We start from the raw sequence: 20421 nt of genomic DNA on the forward strand, positions 1-20421 counted from the left end.
TATCAAAAAATTTGGTTCATTCATGTTTTGAAGAAAGTATTAATTATTATATTAAAACATGTTAACATTTCATGTTATTTTATCTAAAAAACCGATATAGATACCATTTAACAAGCTGATACATATTCATCGAACAGTATAAATTAGGTGCAATTTTAGTACCAAACTCAGTAAGTCTAAAGGATTGTTTGGCAAGGAACTAGAGGAAGCAAGAGGAAGTCATCAAAATGTTCAAAGGTATTACCAAATTGTTCTAAAACACGAGTATTAAATCATTTATTGTTTCTAGAGAATTAACTATACTTATTCATTATCATTATCACAATCATCAGTCGACTCAATTAGACATCAGGCCTCATTTTTTCTCAGGGATTTTTTAGGACTTCGACTCACCACACTGTTTAAATGCGGGTTGGTAAGCTTATGGTGATGTCAAAGATCAAGACCGACTTAAAAGCCTTAACGTGCTCTCTGAAGCGCAAGGGTGTATCACCATCAACACCGGGCCGGATTACTGAGAATATCTTCAAGTAAAGCTAAAACTGACTGATTTTATAACACCTCGTGATTCAAAGCCGTAAGGACTATCCTCTGCATTAACAGTAAAATGCATTGGGGAATCTGCTAGTACGGTACCTCTATAAAATATCGTAATTTTTAAACAATCCAAAGGGCTATTTAATATAGGTACACCCTCGATTTCTATAGTGGTTTCCAGTTACCTATTCTAAGTTTCGTCAAAACACACAATGAGTTCGAAGGCGATGCCTAACCGTTCCCTAAAGATTAATCTATTCATTTCCTTTTCAGTTGGAAGCATTATCCTACTCAGCCTATTCGCAGTAGCTTTGGGTGAAGAAGAAATTGAACTGAACGATAAAGGATGCCCTGTGGACAACTCGATTTATAAAATTTTGCCTCACGATAACTGCAATAAGTTTTACAAATGCAGCAACGGTGAACCGGTCGAGTTTCAATGCCCGAAAACACTAATGTTCAGTTTAAACGATGAAGTATGTGATTGGCCTCGTGAGGTGGACTGTGGTAACAGAAAGAAGGAAGACGAAGTTGCAGAGGTAGATGAAGAATCCAGCGATCCCAAAGTTATTTGCGCTCGAGCTGGTTCTAATGGCGCGCTGATCCCTCACGAATATTGTAACCAGTTGTATATGTGTGCTCGTGGGGTACCTATTGAACTACAATGTCCCAATCCCCTTATGTATAACAAAGACACCAAACTTTGCGATTGGGAAAGTGAGGTTGAGTGTGGAGACCGACTGGTAGAAAAAGAAGAAGTCGAACATCCCGAAGAGAAAAAATAAGAAATATTTATTTATAATGATATGTTCTTAATTTATGCTGTATCTACTGGAAATTATTTGTCTAATAACTAATAAATAAAAATGCATTTGAATATTATTATTGTTTGTTACTTTTTCTCTCATTTGTTTGATTATACACCCGTTTTTAATATTTGACAATGTTTATAAAATAGATGATGTTGGTAATACATAAAAAATATATTAAATATTATGAAAAAGTCCTACTTCTACTAAGTACTAAGTCCTGTAATTCTTTTAATTCGCGTCATAACAAGGATTACTGCCGCCTATATCCGTTTTTTACAGTAATCCAACAGCCAAGCGAAAGCTTCATAATTATGGTGTTGGTCAAATCTTATCGCAACAATACCATTGATTACTGAAAGTGAAAGGACTAGGTTGAGTAGGTATCATAACAATAATGATTATCTTAACATTCCACATGATGGTAACTTGCGGAAAAAAGTGATGAGCAAGGTCCAAGTGTTTTGATTTTAACCTTTTCAGTAACTGTATAAAATATATCACGCATTTTCGTCTGGGACTGTACTGTATAAAATATATCACGCATTCTCGTCACGCAAGGATTAACATAAAGATGAAAGCGTACATGGGCATTTCTATTCCTACGTCATTCATTTGTTTTTATTTTGGTTTAACATTCTAAATAGGTAAGTACCTACCAACTAAAGAAACTGAATCGTTGTTACCTGCATAGATGGTAATATAGGATCTTGCTAACTTTCAGCCGGCCTAAAGTGAAGTATGTCTGGCTATCGCAGACTCAGTCCCACAGAACACAATACCTCAGTCCAATAACGAATCCTACAATCTTTATCTCAATAAGGATTGCAAGCATTGCAATGATTGCATCAGACACTAGGAAATTGATTTTCTCTATATCTTTAGACGAATTGATATAAGTAGGTAAATAATGCATTATTCACAGACGTCACTAAATAGTAGGCATTCATTAATTTCTAAATGATTTTCTGTAGGATATTTCCTTGTGATTCATGAACGAAAACGTCATTGTCATTGTCAACAAAATTAAAATAATACTTTAAGAATACCAACTTTTAAAAGTTCCCTAATTGTAGGGAAAATTTATATTCCTAACTCGTTTAAATTGTTCTCGTTGAGACAATCTCGAATTAGCGATACCATACAAAGAGTGAAGGTTGGTGTGTACTTAACTGAATGCAGGAAACTCACAGGAATATCATAAGTACTGTAACGTTGAATGTTGTTTGGTTAATGAATTTGTTGAGAATTGTATCTACGTTCTGTCCGTTGACTAGAAAATACAACTTAATATTATATTAGTTTCTTCATTCTATTCTCTGTTCATTCCGGCATACTTGGTAAATTAGCAACTCGGTGCTGGCAGGACCAGCTGTTTATGTCTTTGTCAAAAAGACAGTAGTTTGACAAGTTGACAACTTAAGTCCTAAAAAAATACCTATTACCTACATACGTTTACTTTACTTTACTTTCTGTCGGCGTGTCATAACATTTTACTTATTCGTGTCGGAAATTACTAAAGTAATATATAAGTTTTGTGTTAATTTCTAATTGTAGTATCAATTGGTGTTTATATAACAATGCCAGACATAGAAAAGCTGTCGGTTGGTGAGTAACTTTCTAACCTATAATCCGTTCCTGTCCAATCCTCTACCAAGTATACTAGATTTTACGAAAATTAGTCGAATAGTAAAGGTAATTAAATTATACGTAAACTGCATACAAAAACATTAAATTGCAATATTTACACAAAATATGTAAATTAGAAAATAGTCCTACATTAAGTGGATAAATCGTAAATTCTGCAAATTGACGCAATCTGGTATACGCTTGCGTACTTCTGATCCAGCTGTGAGTAAAGTTTTATTTTCCGTTCTACGGTATTGAATGGTTTCGATTACCTAATGTAACTTATTTTACTGGTATAAAATATATTTTCGCATAACTTTATTTCTTACCACCAATCTTGGTAAAATAAAGGTTTTACTTTGCCACAGTTATTGATTAATTTATTTATGAAAACCTGTCCAGCGCGGAAATGCAGCAAGTATTCTTGCCAACATTCCATGTGGGCATGATTTCTATAGTTATTAAGATAACTTAGCTTATGTTCCTTGTAAGAATAATATGTATGTAAATTGAGTATTTTATTTTAGTATATTCATTGAAATTTGCAAGTTGGTTACCCTGCTGTTTTTATTCTTATTGATGATCCTCCTTTTGATAATCTTATTAAATGTGCAGACATTCAATGTCTTCTTTCTTAAAGTATATTTTTATAAGTTATTTTTTTTAAAAGAATATTTGGCATAACTTTTAAATATGACATCATAAATAATAATCAATCAATATGAAATATCAGAATACCCTTTAAAATACTTAATTTTATTTACTGTATTGTTTATAATATCATTTTAAGTAAATATTATAGAAAACTCTCATAAATAATAAAAAGTAAAAGTATGTTACATACCATATTGATACATCAAATGTATTCTACAGATCTGTACACATCTGAAAAAAATGGTAGCGATGAGACTGGGGATGGTTCAACAGAGAAACCATTTAAGACAATTCTCCAAGCTATGCGCCATGCTGGAAAAGAACCATTTCCAACCATATATGTTGACTCAAAAGATGACACTAAAACATATGATGTAGCTGCTAAATCCCAGTTAAAAAAGATTCAAAAAATCTGGCTGAGGGAATCTTACAAGGCAGCAGATAAAGCTAAGGCAGAAGAGGAGAAAGATGAAAAGAGATTGCAAAACTTGGAAGAGGCAAAGAAGATAATCTTGGAGCAAGATCCTTCTTTGCCTAAAGCTAAAATTATAAAAATCTTTGAAGGTAAGATAAATTATTGCTGTGTAAACACAGTACTGCATCAACCATATCAGGTCCTGCTAGTAAAGGTCCTCTAACTTGTTAGGAGGAGGATGAAAATTCACACCGCTTTCAGTATCTACACAGCATCATACCAGAATGCTAAATCGCTTGGCGGTACGTCTTTGCCAGTAGGGTGGTAACTAGCCACGGCCGAAGCTTCCCACCAGCCAGACCTGGACGAATTAAGAAAATCTCAATCTGTCCAGACGGGGATCGAACCCAGGACCTCCGTCTTGTAAATCCGCCGCGCATACCACTGCGCCACGGAGGCTTTTGCCACTTTGATGAGTATGAAGCGTTTCAGCTTGGCGACTCTTTGACCGTTGTCAGTGACTGGTTCTTCTTGTTAGATCTTCTCATTTTGGTTTTTATAATAACCCCTTTTTATGTTTTAGCTGGAGATAACCGTGGAGATAGAATATGTGTGCGTGGTTGGGTGCACCGTTTGCGGCGTCAAGGCAAGGCTCTCACTTTCCTCACGCTGAGAGATGGCACTGGCTACCTGCAATGTGTCCTACACGGAGTACTCTGCCAAACGTACAATGCTCTAGTACTTTCTACTGAATCTTCTGTTGCTCTGTATGGAAAACTAGAAGTTGTACCTGAAGGAAAAGTTGTAAGTAATTTTAAGATACACTCATCAGTGTCATCTACTTCTCCTTATCCCATTTATGTGGGGTCGACAAAATATGTCAAACTCTTTTTTTATTTATTAACTTATCATCTACTCTTTCTACACTTAGTTAATGGACTTACTCCTTCTGATGACCCATAACCTCTATGACGAACAGCTCAATGTCGAATGATAGATTGCTGAGTAACAGTATAAGAGAAAGGCGAAAAAAAAGAGTTAATTAAAAAATATGGACTTAACATTTATATGGGACCTTAGATAGGGTTTGACTGTTAAGTAGTACATTAATATAGTGAAGCTGCATGCAAATGCTAGTATAGTTCAAAATAAATAAGCAGTTTTTCATTTTCAATTGTAATTAATAAGGCACCAGGAGGTCATGAGCTGACAGCAGATTACTGGGAGCTTATCGGTTTAGCACCTCCCGGTGGAGCTGATGCTATTCTGAACGAGGATGCTCTTCCTGATGTTCAATTGGACAACAGGTAAGATATTTATATCTATATTCAACCATCTGTACGGGCATCTGTGATGGCCTCTCCGGCGATTCGCGCGCGCCAAGGTTACGCGTTTTTAAAACGCCGATTGCATTAAAATGTATTATTGGGGCTATTTAAATATTTTTTTTGTTGGAATTGTTATTAAACAAGCTAATTTTAATTAATAAATGCAATAATACAGTAAAAACAAATAATTTTCAATAAAAATATTGAAATACGAACGCGCGATAGTTGCCCGAATAACGCACAAAACCCGCTCTATATTAAATTTTTACCTTTATTTCTACATCGTCTTTGGTTATTTACTTAATCTATATATTATTTTACTCTACCAAAGAATAAAACACTCATAATGTTCAAAGATTTTTAAAAAATATGAGTTTGAAATCCCGCGTCTGTGGGCCGCGCTTCCAAAGCGCGGTTTTAAAAACTGTCATTACTAATCACAGACAAGTTTTGTAGAAGTATTGAGTGATTATAATAATAATAATAATAATAATACTTTTATTTCAAACTTCAATAGGCTCATAGTTATGTTAGTAAAAATACAATGTGTTAGTAACTTATAAACTACTTAAGTATAGTAATATAACTTATTCTATTTCTAGTACTCGTAATATGTGTGTCACTGCCGCTCCAATCCATTTGACATGGAACAGCAGTAATTCACATATTTACAGTCCAACCTGCTCGCAATCATTGCTAGAATGCTGTTGGTGCCGCCCCGCACCCTGCGCACCAAGGATCCACAACGTTTGCGCATTGTGGCGTAAAAACAGTCAACACGCGCATCCGCGAACATCCCCGATGCGCTACAAAAGCGGGGCAACCCCATCAGCACCCTGAATGCGTTGTTATATTGTACACGGAGAGCGTTATAAGATTTTTGAGAGTATTTGGCCCACAGACTGCACGTGTAGAAACTAGTGCAGTATGCTCTGAACAACGTAATTTTAACGGCATATGAACACCGCGCAAACCTGCGAGCCAGCATATTTGCTCTTACTGATAACGCTCTCCGTTCTCTCTCGATGTCAGTGTCGTCTCTAAGGTCAGGGGTCAACATGTGTCCGAGGTACTTGACTTTATTCACTCTCTCTAATGCTACGCGATTCAGCGAGATAGGTGGAAGGGTTAGATTTTTAGATATTTTACCCTCTGCCTCAAAAACCATCACTACACTCTTTTTAGTGTTATAGGCAAGACCATGTTTCTCCACATAAGCCTCACATACAGCTATGAGCTTCCTGAGACCACAGATTGACGCACTCAACAGCACCATATCATCGGCGTAACTTAAGTTATTTAAAGACACTCCATCTATGTAGCAGCCGGTTCTGGTGCTGCTGAGCTCGCCTAGCAAGTCATCCACGTACAGGTTGAATAGCGTAGGTGAGCTTAACCCCCCCTGCCTCACTCCGCACTCCAACCCATACGAGTCTGACAATGCGCCTGCCCACCGGACATTGTTGACCTGGTTTCTATACCAATATTTAAAAATGTTGGTGAGTTCTGGAGGTAGTTTTGCTTCCTCCATCTTTCGCCATAGGATGTCATAAGAAACCAGGTCAAATGCTTTAGACAAGTCCAGAAAACAGGCGTAAATCTGAGTCTTCCTCTTGGCATAGTATGTGACAGCATGCTTCAGCCCCAAAACAGCACTCTCAGTAGACAAACCATGTCGGAAACCAAATTGGTTGTCGTGTGGTCTAAAGAAATTATTTAAGTGAGAGTTAAGCATGCTGTCAAATACCTTCGCGATGACAGTAGCCAATGAGATGGGCCTATAGTTGGTTTTATCGGATAAGTCCCTGGTTTTGTTTTTCATTATAGGCACAACTATAGTACGCATCATCTCACTGGGCATGTAGCTGTGGCTAATACAAATGTTGTACAACATGGCCAAGACCCTCGGTAGATGTGGCCCAGCATGTTGTAGATGCTCGATGCCAAGACCATCATGGCCCGGGGATTTACCTCTGGTCATATGCTTGATAGTGCTTTCAATTTCTTTATACTTGAATTGTATCCCCACCACCCTGTCAGTCTCAACATCAGGCATCAAATGAGAGGGCCCCAATGGCGATTTTACAAAAAGTGGTCCTTGAAAACATTGGAAATCGTTTCAGGGTCGCTCACGCCGCTGACGCTCACGGGTATAGAAGGCTTAGCATTTATTTTATTTGTATGCTTCCAAAAACCCCTAAAGTCATATTTAGAATGATGTGAGGCCAGAATGTCCATTTTTATCTGTTCTTGGTGGTTTTGACACCATTTTAAACGTGCTTTGAAAATTCTTCTGGCCTCAGTCATCTCCGTATAAAACGGCCCACCAGCTGGTTTACCGTAAGATACCCACAACAAAAATTTTTGTCTTGCCTTCCCGTGTGCTTCAGCTACATGCTTATTCCAGCCTATCACTTTGTTTTTAATTTTCCTCTTTCTTGGCTTTCTACTCATTACAGACGCTTCTCGAAGGGCCTGGACGATGTCGCTGTACAACTTTGTAATAGCAACCCTATGTTCTGGATTACTACAAGTACGATCACAGCAATCACAAAGCTCGTGTGGAAAGTCTATTAGTCTTAACCTAGTATGACATTCTCTCTGATATGTGTATATCTGCTCTTGATTTCTGTCCCCCCATGTGACTTCATTCAGCGAGGTGTTAATAGCAGGTTTCTTTGGTATTAACCCATTTAAGTTGCATTCCACAACCAGAGGGAAATGGTCAGACCACAACACATCATACAACACATAAACATTTTGTACGCAAGTTAAAACGGATTTAGTCACAACGCAATGGTCAAGCCACCGCTTGGAGCCATGAACTTCGCTCACAAACGTGTATGTATCAGACATCAAACCTAACATATCCGTATCAATACAAGCCCATTCTTGCTCTATACAGAACAGAAAGTTCGCTATAAAACATTTCAGTTGGATGTGCATTATAGTCCCCTAATATATACACACAACTTTCACTATGAGTGTCAATAATCGCACTTACCGAGCTTAGTGTATCAGTAAAATCCGTTAAATTTGCCACTGAATCCGTAGGCATGTAAACGCTCATAATTATACACGATTTCTCCGGTAACACTATTCTTATAGCACAAATACGCGGATTATGACACTGCACCACAGACACATTTTGAAACACACTACGCCTCCATAACAGCGCGACCCCGCCGTGCGGACGACCGCGTAGGATGCCTGCAGCGGTATCCACCGCCGACACTCCTGTCGAGCTGAAGTCTTCACTCAACGTGTCGAGATAGGGCAAGTCTTCCTGTAACAGCCATGTTTCTTGTAGCGCTATTATATCTGACGTCAAACAAAGTTCGCGTATACACTGTGCAGAGCGCTTCACACTCTTACAATTAAAGGTCACAAATTTACATGTTAGACCTTTATCCATTAACAGCTAGTAAGTCATTCGTCACCACCTCTGATACAGGTGTTTCATTCGGGCGCTTGAGCTTAAAATGCACAAACCGTCGGAAAATAATTCCCTGTGGCCATAAATTCACATCTAGGTACAACGACAGCTTGCTCTGTGATACAAAAAGCTTAAGTATATGCGTTGTGTTCACACTTTCGTTTAATTACGATTTTCTCTAAGCGGACGTCTTCATTTGTTTTGCTCCTAATATAATTAATTATATCCGGCTCTGTCGTATTTTTACTCACGTTTGTTATGAACAGTGGTATTTTTCGGTCCGCCGCTCTAAATTTCTCCTCCGAATCTACCATTACATTGCCCGTTCTGCCTATGAAACGGTTTTTGGATTTTGGCGCCTTCCTTTGTACCACCGTCCACCCTTCATTTCGATTTTGATCCCTGGCGACACTCGCATAAGATTTACTTTCCGCTGTCCCCGCCGACTCGCCGCTCGGCTCGGTAGGCAAACGCGATGACTCATACGTCACCCCGACCGTCGCTTTACCGTTGACGGAGTTGTTGCCGCTCGTGACGCATCGCTGCGATTTTACTGATGTATTCCGTCGAAACTCAGTACTACCCTCCACCTTATTTAAATCAATGCTTCTAAAATTCAGATTGTATTCATTTGGGGGCGATACTTCACTGTTCGACGGATCCATACTGGCTGATATTATCGTTTCATCCAAGTGAGATAAGCCAAACGGACCACTATCCCTATATGCTCCCCTTTTCATGTTTACTTTTACAGCTGAGAAGGGCGGCGAGGATTGATTTACGTTTAAACATTTTCGTTTTAAATCTTCGACTTGTTCAACGGTTGCATACGAAGTTTTTATGTTTGTGATTTCAGACTGTATAATCATCAAATCTTTGAGCAACTTGGAGACATCGAGGTGGTCAAAAGTTATTGGTGGCAATTTTTCCAGGTCTCGAGCCACAAAAACTGGCAATGCGTCTGGATCGAAAACTTTGAAAATACTGATGATGTCATGTAGCATTCGGTTTTCCTTGCCTTTTCCTTTGCGAACCGTTCTTTCTGACGTTTGATCTTTCGGCAACGACTCGAGCAGTAATTTGTTTGCATTCTCAATCTGCTCAGGCGAAAAAGCAGACTTACATATTTGCACCAAACTTATCTCATCCGCGATCGAGATTTTATTTTGAATGTAAGCTAAAAGCTCGTCAATCACTATATTGCAACTGTTACACTTTATAAACGTTGTCATTTTGAGAACCACTAAACGCTTCCGTCAAGAAACGTCCGACGTGCGTCGATGCGCGCGCGCGACTGAAATTATATGTCATCCTTTTTCGAAAAACAAATTATATGTCATCCTTTTTCTTTTTACTACACGTAATATAACTTAGAGCAAGATAGAGACGTCTCTACAAAGAAAAAAACACTAAAATAAACAACGATTACGTAACTCGGCTCCAGGAGTCGAGCCCACAGATGCGCGACATTTACAGCTCGACTCCAGGAGTCGAGTCTACAGATGACTGGAACAGTTCAGTTTTAGCTTTCTTACATTAAATGTGACACTTTTCAATATGAACTATAAACATAAACGCACAAATAACAAAGACATTAGTAATTTTGTTTAACCGCCCATACAAATCTAACGATCATTATGGACCTACAACGTCATTTAGTATAGGGCGTTTTTTCAGGGATCCGCGGCAGCGCCGCAAACCTGACCCTTTAAATCCCTGTAGCTACGAAAGTAATGATAGCAGATACCCTGTTACTTTTACAATATTGCTTTACTATTAGCATACTCCTAATTTATATACAATTTAAAAAACTGTCTTCATCCCTATTGTATTGAAAACATTGTTTGTAACTCGATTCCAGGCATATAATGATTCGTGGCGAGAACACAACGAAGGTGTTGAGAATGAGAGCAGTGGTTACCCAGGCGTTCCGCGAACACTTCGCGTCTCGTCACTACACTGAGGTGCAACCGCCCACCCTTGTGCAGACCCAGTGTGAAGGCGGCTCTACTCTGTTCAAGTTTGATTACTTTGGGTAAGGTTTTAATTTAAATTTTTGATATATTTTTTTGAATGCTTGCCTTTTGACTCGGTTTGTGCAGTTGTGCAAATGTTCGTAGTCATTTGTATGTCGGACATAAATTAAGGAAATTCGGTCGGTCACAAGTCTGTGTGTTTGCGTACTAATAAACATGTTTTTTTTATTCTTTACAAGTTAGCCCTTGACTACAATCTCACCTGATGTTAAGTGATGATGCAGTCTAAGATGGAAGCGGGCTAACTTGTTAGGAGGAGGATGAAAATCCACACACATGTATGGTCTTTCTTCTTTTTATGGATATGCAAATGATCCAGTGACATAGATTTTTCACTTTTTCTTGATTTTATAATAAACTAGCGGGCGTCCGCGTGGTATTAAGTTTTTCACAAATCCCGCGGGAACCATGAATTTTTCCGGGATAAAAAGTAGCCTATGTGTTAATTCAGGGTAAAATCTATTTTCATTCCAAATTTCAGCCAAATTGCCGCAAAATTGACAAAGTTTCATACAAACTTTTATCCCCTATTTTATCCCCTTGTTTTATCTAGAAAAACAAAATGTAGCCTTGTGTTGGCTATAAAAGTTAGTTTAAGCTCTTGTTTGATGTCTATCATGCTTACCTTTAGAACGCATTGATGCATCTGCAAGCAGCAAGTATAGATGTCGACATCTGATTGCTGAATTTATTATCTAGCCAAACGTTTTTGACGGCCTCCGTGGCGCAGTGGTATGCGCGGTGGATTTACAAGACGGAGGTCCTGGGTTCGATCCCCGGCTAGGCAGATTGAGATTTTCTTAATTTGTCCAGGTCTGGCTGGTGGGAGGCTTTGGCCGTGGCTAGTTACCACCCTACCGGCAAAGACGTACCGCCAAGCGATTTAGCGTTCCGGTACGATGCCGTGTAGAAACCGAAAGGGGTGTGGATTTTCATCCTCCTCCTAACAAGTTAGCCCGCTTCCATCTTAGACTGCATCATCACTTACCATCAGGTGAGATTGTAGTCAAGGGCTAACTTGTAAAGAATAAAAAAAAAAAAAAAAAAAAGTCTGTAGAGTTTAAAGTTTGTAGTCACTGCCAAGTATGCAAACTTTAGTTTGTTTAATTATAGAGAATTTCAATGTGATTTCTTGTGCAAAAGCGTACATTGCCTTTTAACAGTTGTGACTTGAAATTGCAGTTTTAAACCATCTGATCGTAACATATTTTTCTTTATTCATGTTGTGGCTTGTGTTTTTACACTTCCAAAATGAACACGAAGGTATACCTAATTAAGGGATTAAAATAAGAAAATAACAGTAAATACTATTTTAAGGCCACGTTCACTCACGCTTGTTACGTACTAAGATAAGATGTGCGTGCACGTCTTTGGGTAATGACATAAAATTGTGCGTTCTTTAATAAAGAGGGGTCCATCTAACGATTTATATCGATGTTTTAAACACTTAAAATATGTCAAAGCTTAAATTGCAGAAATTGTTATTTTTTATGATATTTTACTTTAAAACATAGTTTTGTTGTCAGAAACCGATTTAAACATAAATAAAAATGTACATTTATGTTTAAATCGGTTTAAATCGGGGGTTGGAGCTGTTCACGTCCGTAGGATGTACCTAAATTAGTTATTCTAATACTCGTAACCCTACACGTGACCCCTGGGTGGTGCTAATCGAACAGCAACTTTTTAGGTGGTAGGCTCCGGCCGAGGCTTGTGATACCACCATGTGAGCAAAGCCGCTCCGCCAAGTGATTCTTCGCGTTCCGGAGCGTTGCTTACAGTAGCTATTTAGTTGAGGTTGGGTATGTACAGTTGCGCTATGTTTTTCATGACAAGTTTCCTGATTTGCTTGGTGGATGCACTGGACGTCTCGATTTGGAGGCTAGCGGGATCCGAAGCACGGTGCACCGCTGGCCGACCGCAGGCAGTAGGGGGCCCAATTGTAGGCTAGCCACCTACGAGAGGCTGCCCCGCCACCTTTTAGAGAAAAATCTTGGATTGGCTTTCATTGTGCCGGTTGGCGACCGGAGAGAGGTCCCGATGGCGAGTTCCAAGGGGGTTCGGGCGTCCCCGCAGCCTCCAGTCGAGCCTTCCATCAGTGCTATCCCCTTGTAAACAGTGAAGTCTAGAAGCAGAGCGCCTCGTACAACTGCCATCCTCCTGCCTATTCACCCCGTTTTTACTATTAATGAAACAAAAAAAGAAGAAATATAAGTTTAAACAGCGGCTGCACCACCTCTCACTCAAAGTGCACCTCACGAACATACGAGGACTGCACTCTAATCTCCTAGCAGTCCATCACCATCTGGAGACTGAAAGGCCGCACTTGATGTTTCTTACGGAGACGCAAATTGGAAATCCAGCAGACAGTTCATACTTGCATTATCCTGGCTACTCCCTAGAGTGTCATTTCAAACCTCATGCCGGAGTTTGCATGTATGTACGTAATGATGTCTGCTGCCGGCGCCTACGTAATCTTGAGATACCCAATTACTCAGTCTTGTGGTGTTTACTAGACACTGGTACCCAGCAAACGATATATGCTTGTGTCTATCGCTCTCATGATGGTGATAGTGAGACGACTAAGCTTTTCGAATACCTCAGCGATTCGGCCGATATTGTTCTTCAACGGTATCCAGGTGCTAACATGGTTTTTTTGGGAGATTTCAATGCGCATCATAAAGATTGGCTATTCCCGTTTGAGAAAACGGACCATGCTGGAAGGGAAGCGTATAATTTTGCCTTATCCCTAGATCTCTCCCAACTAGTCCGGGAAGCGACTAGGATACATGATGTTGACGGACATACACCCAATTGTCTTGACTTAGTGCTGACTACCGACCCAGATCAATTCTCGATATCAGTATCATCGCCACTTGGTACTTCTGATCATTGTGTGGTAAGGTCAATTTCCAGCCACCAACCCACCGTTTCCAACCCTGGCTGCTTAAGACGGATCTGGAAATTTAAGTCAGCTAATTGGGATGAGATGCGTCATTTTTTTGCTTCTTATCCCTGGCACCAGATTTGCTTCTCTTCCGATGATCCGTCGAGCTGTGAAAGAGCAATATCCGAGGTGATACATCAGGCAATGGAATATTTTATTCCATTTTCTGATGTGTCCCTTGATGGTAAGACCCCAAAGTGGTACAATGCTGATTGTGCCTCAGCCGAGGCCCTTAAACAATCGGCATTTGTGACCTGGGCACAAGCTCGTTGTCAAATGGCTCCGGATTTGAAATTGAAAAAACGAGAGTTCAATGCTGCTGCCAAGTCTTACAAAAAGGTGTTAAAAAAAGCTCGTTTCTCACGTACAAAACGCATTGGCAATAAATTAGCCACCTATCCTAGTGGTACCAAAGCTTTTTGGTCTTTAGCCAAATCTGTAGAAACGAACTTTTGTCGACCATCGTTGCCGCCTCTGCTGAAACCTGACGGATCACTGGTTTTTACTGCAACTGAAAAGGCAAACCTTCTGGCCTCTCATTTTGCTAACAATTCAGTCTTGGACGCTGGGAATTCTTGTCCCCCTAACCTCCCTATATGTGACTCTGTAATGTCGGAGGTGCATATCCATCAAAAGGAGGTTCTAAGAGTAATCCGGTCTCTAGACGTACATAAAGCCAGCGGTCCTGATGGTATCCCGGCAATAGTTCTGCGTTATTGTGCACCCGAATTAGCTCCTATCTTGACACGTCTGTATCGCCTATCTCTGAGAACATCTCGAGTTCCTAAATCCTGGAAGATTGCAAATGTACAACCCGTACCAAAGAAAGGAAGTCGTGCCGACCCATCAAACTATAGGCCTATCTCAATCACCTCAATCTTGTGTAAGAGCATGGAAAGAATAATAAATACCAGGCTCTTAGCATACCTTGAGTGTCATGATCTTCTCTCAGACAGCCAGTATGGTTTTCGCCAAAATAGGTCTGCTGGTGATTTACTCGTGTATGCAACTCATGTTTGGGGTGAGGCAATTGATAAGCACGGAGAGGCACTTGCTGTCTCTCTCGACATATCTAAGGCATTTGACAGGGTCTGGCACGATAGCCTCATTAGTAAGCTTCCAGCGTATGGACTTCCACCGAGCTTGTGTGACTGGATATCCGACTTTTTGAGTGAACGATCCTTCCGAGTGGTTACTGATGGCTGCTCATCGGATCTAATGGCTATTAACGCTGGAGTTCCTCAAGGGTCGGTACTTTCCGCTACTCTTTTTTTACTGCATATTAATGACCTGCTGAAACCTGGAACCCTTGGTTATGCAGATGACAGTACAGTAACGGAAAGATATTTATCCGGACCACGCGCCGGTGGAACTGAAACTAACGAACTCAGGGAGGCGATGGTTTCTCGATTGAACTCTACCCTAAAGGAAGTCTCCGAATGGGGCGACGCTAATTTAGTTCAGTTCAATGCAACCAAAACGCAGGCATGTCTACTGACGGCAAAACGGACTCCTTTTCCATTTACACCTACATTCAGAAATGTATCCTTGCCTATCACTGACCACATCGATCTCCTGGGTTTCGATATTTCGGCTAACATCAACTTTGGGCGGTCCATAGAATCTAAAGCCAAAACCGCGGCCAAAAAACTTGGAATACTCCGTAAGGTTAAGCAGTACTTCTCCTCACAGCAATTACTCTATATCAGGCCCAAGTCCGGTCTTGCATGGAGTACTGCAGCCATCTTTTTGACGGCTCAGCCAAATACCAATTGGCTGCTTTGGATGCTGTGGATCGCCGAGCCAGGAGACTCATTGGCACAGATTCACCGCTTTTGACCAAACTCCAGACCCTTGAGCATCGGCGGAAAGTTGCCAGTTTATCGGTGTTTTATAGGATATATTTTGGAGAATGTGCTCAGGAGCTATTCGATGTCATACCACCTTCGCCTTTTTACCATCGCACCGCAAGACATCGGATGGGTTTTCATCCCTATATTGTAGATGTCCCTAGGACCCGTACAAAACGCTTTGCGTCTTCTTTTCTCATACGCACGGCTAAGGTTTGGAATACCCTTCCCAAGTCTGTGTTTCCTGAATATTATAACTTGGGTATCTTCAAAACAAGAGTGAATAGGCACCTTCTAGGCAAGCGTGTCCCATCTTAGACTGTATCTACACTTACCATCAGGTTAGATCATGGTCAAACGCGGGCCTATTTGCATTAAAAAAAAAAAAAAAAAAAAACATTTCCGATTTGTTAACAGAGAACAGGCGTACTTAACGCAGAGCTCTCAGCTGTACTTGGAGACGTGTCTGGCGGCACTGGGCGACGTGTACTGCATCGCGCAGTCCTACCGCGCGGAGCAGTCCCGCACCAGGAGACATCTGGCAGAGTGAGTACAATACGGATACACTACATATTATTACTATACTAAAGCCATACTCGAGAAGTACTTTTTATCAACCAACAAATTAAAAATGAGGGTATAAATCATTAGTCATTTCACACCTAGTAATAATTATAATTAACTTATTCTTAAATTAATGAAAATAAAATTGATTAATAAGCTTAAAACAACTAGATATAGTTAATATATTTTGAATAATATTTTATAAAACAACAATACATAATTTAAATAAAAAAGTTATGAAATTACATGCGTTTTCTACCCTCATTTCTAATTTATTTGTTAGTAAACAGTACTCCTCGAGTATGGCAGTAGTATAGTTTTACAATATTTATGATATATCTAACCAAAGCTGCTCTAGAAGGATCTTATAGAACAAGGAATAAGAACTGAATACTGACTGAAACTTCTGGCGGGCATGCGTTTCAATCAAAAATCTCCATAAAAGTTCCTTTTACACAAAAGACTAGAGCTACAAAGGGTTTTTTGGAATGTTGACCTTGTAGAGGAGAAAATTGGAAGGGGGAAGTTGGAGGGATTTATATTTTAGTCTTAGAGTCGGTAGAGTCGTAAAAATACTAAAATTATTAAATGTGACGTAAAACCTGTAGGCCTAACATGTGACCTACAACATATCTCATGGAGACAAAATGAAGTATGACTGGCCGAACTAAAAATATCGCTCCTTCTCTTCTTCCTATAGCAAAAAAGAGATTGTGATATTTTCAGTTTGGTTCTATTGAATCATCGATATGTCATTTTGTCTTCACGAGATGTCATGGCTCGCATGAGAAGCCTCAACTCGAAGGCTTAGACTTAATGTAATGTTAATTTATTATACAACAGATACAGCCACGTGGAAGGTGAATTCCCTTTCATCACATTTGAGGAGCTGTTGGAGAGGATCGAGGACTTGGTGGTGGATGTCGTAGACAGGGTGCTAGCCTCCCCTGACGGACAGCTGGTGTATGAGCTGAACCCGAACTTTAAGGTAATAAAATTCAACTTTAAACATATTTCATGTTGTTTTATTTACGGAAGACGGTTGGGATCTTAAGGTTTGTGAAACATTATTATCTAGCAAACTGAACTAACAACTACTTTGTAATAACAAGCTCATGACTAAGGGCCTAGTGGGTTCGAAACTAGTCGGGCATACTCCGACGTTATATCACGTGAGTTCAGCCGATACAGGGTGCTCGGGAGTATTTCCCGATATAATTATTAGTGGAAAGAAGTTCCTTAACACGCGTTGCGAAAGGGCTAGACGGAAAAAATTAAGACCAAAAGTTGAACCAACACTTTTTACCTGACTGTGTAAGAAGGAGGGTAATGTTTTTGCTATAGTTGTAAGCCGTGACCTGAAGACAGCTGGTGAGCTCCAGGGTAGCGATAATAGCTATAGCGATAGCAATAGTGAACTTGTTTCCATCTGGGTGTCCCTTGACACCTCTTGAGTTTTTATTTATTAAATAGTTTTCCTATTATTAATGTTACAATTTGTTTATACAGCGACCACAGAAGCCGTTCAAGCGCATGACCTACATTGAGGCCATTGAATATCTGAAAGAGAACAACATTACCAAAGATGATGGAACTTTCTATGAATTTGGAGATGTAAGTGAGAGAAATAAAATTTATTATGTCTATATTCAAATCCTCACCAGTATTTCCGTTTTAGTTCTTCTTAAAATGCCTTTAAAATAAAGTTTAATGGAGCATGTCATTATCAATATATAAAATCATCAATGCAATGCAATGCATCTTTAAAAAAAGATATGGTTTCAAACACAGAGTATGTCTGAATGAGTCTTTTAAAAGCAACATACTGATACTGAAGCCGGTGAAATCCACTAAAAAAATCATATTTCATAATTTGTATTTCAAAATTAAACACTAACAACAATTACGTAAATTAATATAATAATCAATTCTTTAGTTTTTGTAAACAGTTTTTAAAATATTTAATAATATTGAAAACTACTCGTTCGTGCCGTACTGACTTGAGAATGTATTACTTTTTGAATCTTGTATTTGGAGCGGCTACGACACCGTCGTGTTTCGTACGCTTCATCTGTATATTATTGATTAATCGGTGGTTGCAAAACAATAAAAAATTGTGTTCTTATTTTCAGGATATACCAGAAGGTCCCGAACGAAAGATGACAGACGCGATCGGAGTTCCAATCTTGCTGTGCAAGTTCCCAGCGGAGATCAAGTCGTTCTACATGCCGCGGTGCCCCGAGGACGAGCGATTGACCGAGTCCGTGGACGTACTGATGCCGGGCGTCGGGGAGATCGTGGGCGGCTCCATGAGGATATGGGACCATGAACAACTTATGGAAGGTATTTTTTTTTAACTGGCCTTTCAGCTCTGAGTTCTAACCTTCTTAGGGATGGTAAGATTCAGAGTTTACCTGGAAGTATTTAAAAAAAAAATTGTTAATAATAATTTAATTAGCTTAGGACCGCAACTTTTGTGGTTAACTTATTCTGTCTGATTTCAATGAAATCATTGAAATCAGACAGAATAATAATAATATAAGGCAACTATCCGCCAAAATCAGACGAAAATTAAAAAAGACGCCTATAACATACACTTTCTTTTAAATCTTTATTGGACAGTTTTGACTTAAAATTATATTTGCATTGCATAATTTTAAATTGTTGCTATCATATATGTATTTAGACAAAAAAGGACATTTTAACAATTGTTACGCCCTTTACAGGATACAAGCGCGAAGGAATCGACCCCACCCCATACTACTGGTACACAGATCAACGTAAATTCGGCTCCGTGCCTCACGGTGGCTATGGTCTGGGGCTGGAGCGGTTCCTCTGCTGGCTGCTCGACAGATACCACATCCGTGAAGTTTGTCTGTACCCACGTTTCTTAGAGCGTTGTACTCCATAAATTAATCAAAATAATATTATCTTTATCTTTATTTATTTCGATTTTTATTTTATATCAAAAGCCATGTTTTTTATAATGTTAAGTTAAGAAGTCTCATTGTTCTATTAAAAATATAATTTTAGGCATTTACTGCTGCATTTGCTTTTTCTATAAAATTATTACTCAGTAATTATTTCAATAATGTTGCAGATTCAGATTGGTTTATATAAAGTTTCTTAGCTAAGCATTTTAAAAATATTGATTATTTTTGAAACTCTTTGTGTAAGATGTGCACCAAGAGATAACAAGATAATTTTCGTTCTTTTGTCTGTAACGAAAGAAACCATAAATAGCATAAATACTCTTTTGTTACAATTGGAAGAGAGAAAAAAATTACCTCATTGCCTCAGCCTATCACCTGATAGGCTAAGCAATTGAGGTCTGGCATAATATAGATTGTGTACAGTGTTTAAGTTTCTTCAAGTAGTACATACTTTGTACTGAGAAATATAGAATTCATTACATGTGTGTATTCCATGTGTATGGAAAATTACATTTGTTTTAAATAAATAAATTATGTTATTAATCTTTTTCATTTATGTCACTTTCTTACATTTATAGGTTAATGATTGGTTGTTATTTTTTAAACCTATATAGTTTAAAAAATAACAACTGTGGATATAGTTTTCATATAGGTAATCTTTTTTCCATTATGATGATGAGAAGTTTACTACACTTTCTTTTGATTACACACAATTAACCAATATACAATAATAAAGAAATTAAATATCACATGTCTCAAACAGAAAAACATAGTGAGGAAACCGGCATACCAGAGAATTTTACTAATTCTGTGCTTGTGTGAAGTCTGCCAATCCACATTGGGCCAGCGTAGTGGACTATTGGGCTAACCCCTCCCATTCTGAGAGGAGATTCAAGCTCAGCAGTGAGCCGAGTATGGGTTGAAAGTGATGATGATGAATTAACCAAGAGTAAAATATTAAGGTGTGATTTTTTAAATGCATGGTAGTCTACTCTAGTTTTCTGAATGTAACTAGTGAAAAGCTTTTGTTAGCCATGGGCATGAGGTCAAGATTGAACCTAGTAACTCGCATTTCATCCCACCTTTTAAACTGTAGAGCTATCAAGGCTAACTGAAATTCCAGATTTTTTTGAATAACTGGTTTGCAACATTTAAAGTTTTCTGTCCTTGTAATTCTACGCTTGACACTTTGCTCATTACAGAGGTATTTGGTTACCTACAGTTCTTTGTTACATTCTTTATGATTAATATGTCTCTTCTAGTATTTCTTATTCTCTTTCTAT

At 38.9% G+C, this 20421-nt stretch overlaps 2 protein-coding genes across 2 annotated transcripts; both read left to right on the plus strand.

The window, feature by feature from the left end:
* The first annotated feature begins 227 nt into the window (after positions 1 to 227).
* Positions 228 to 1359, plus strand: LOC112050100 (peritrophin-1-like). The gene is made up of 2 exons (XM_024088252.2): positions 228 to 237; positions 811 to 1359. The coding sequence occupies exons 1-2, from the start codon at positions 228 to 230 to the stop codon at positions 1320 to 1322; spliced, it is 522 nt and encodes a 173-aa protein (XP_023944020.1). The 3' UTR covers positions 1323 to 1359.
* A 1435-nt stretch (positions 1360 to 2794) lies between these two features.
* LOC112050096 (asparagine--tRNA ligase, cytoplasmic) lies at positions 2795 to 19677 on the plus strand. Its single transcript, XM_024088248.2, has 10 exons — positions 2795 to 2954; positions 3849 to 4193; positions 4628 to 4848; positions 5233 to 5351; positions 10670 to 10843; positions 16059 to 16187; positions 17049 to 17193; positions 17715 to 17819; positions 18338 to 18548; positions 18932 to 19677. Exons 1-10 carry the CDS (start codon positions 2927 to 2929, stop codon positions 19114 to 19116), a joined length of 1662 nt encoding a protein of 553 aa, XP_023944016.2. The 5' UTR covers positions 2795 to 2926; the 3' UTR covers positions 19117 to 19677.
* The last annotated feature ends 744 nt before the right edge of the window (positions 19678 to 20421 follow it).

This window comes from Bicyclus anynana, chromosome 8 (assembly GCF_947172395.1).
Source record: "Bicyclus anynana chromosome 8, ilBicAnyn1.1, whole genome shotgun sequence".
Lineage (NCBI taxonomy): Eukaryota > Metazoa > Arthropoda > Insecta > Lepidoptera > Nymphalidae > Bicyclus > Bicyclus anynana.

Coding starts and splice junctions, on each gene's coding strand:
- LOC112050096 (XM_024088248.2), top strand. CDS start 2,927: ATGCCAGACATAGAAAAGCTGTCGGTTG. Junction 4,194..4,627: donor AATTATAAAAATCTTTGAAG/GTAAGATAAATT, acceptor TTTATGTTTTAG/CTGGAGATAACCGTGGAGAT. Junction 4,849..5,232: donor TTGTACCTGAAGGAAAAGTT/GTAAGTAATTTT, acceptor GTAATTAATAAG/GCACCAGGAGGTCATGAGCT.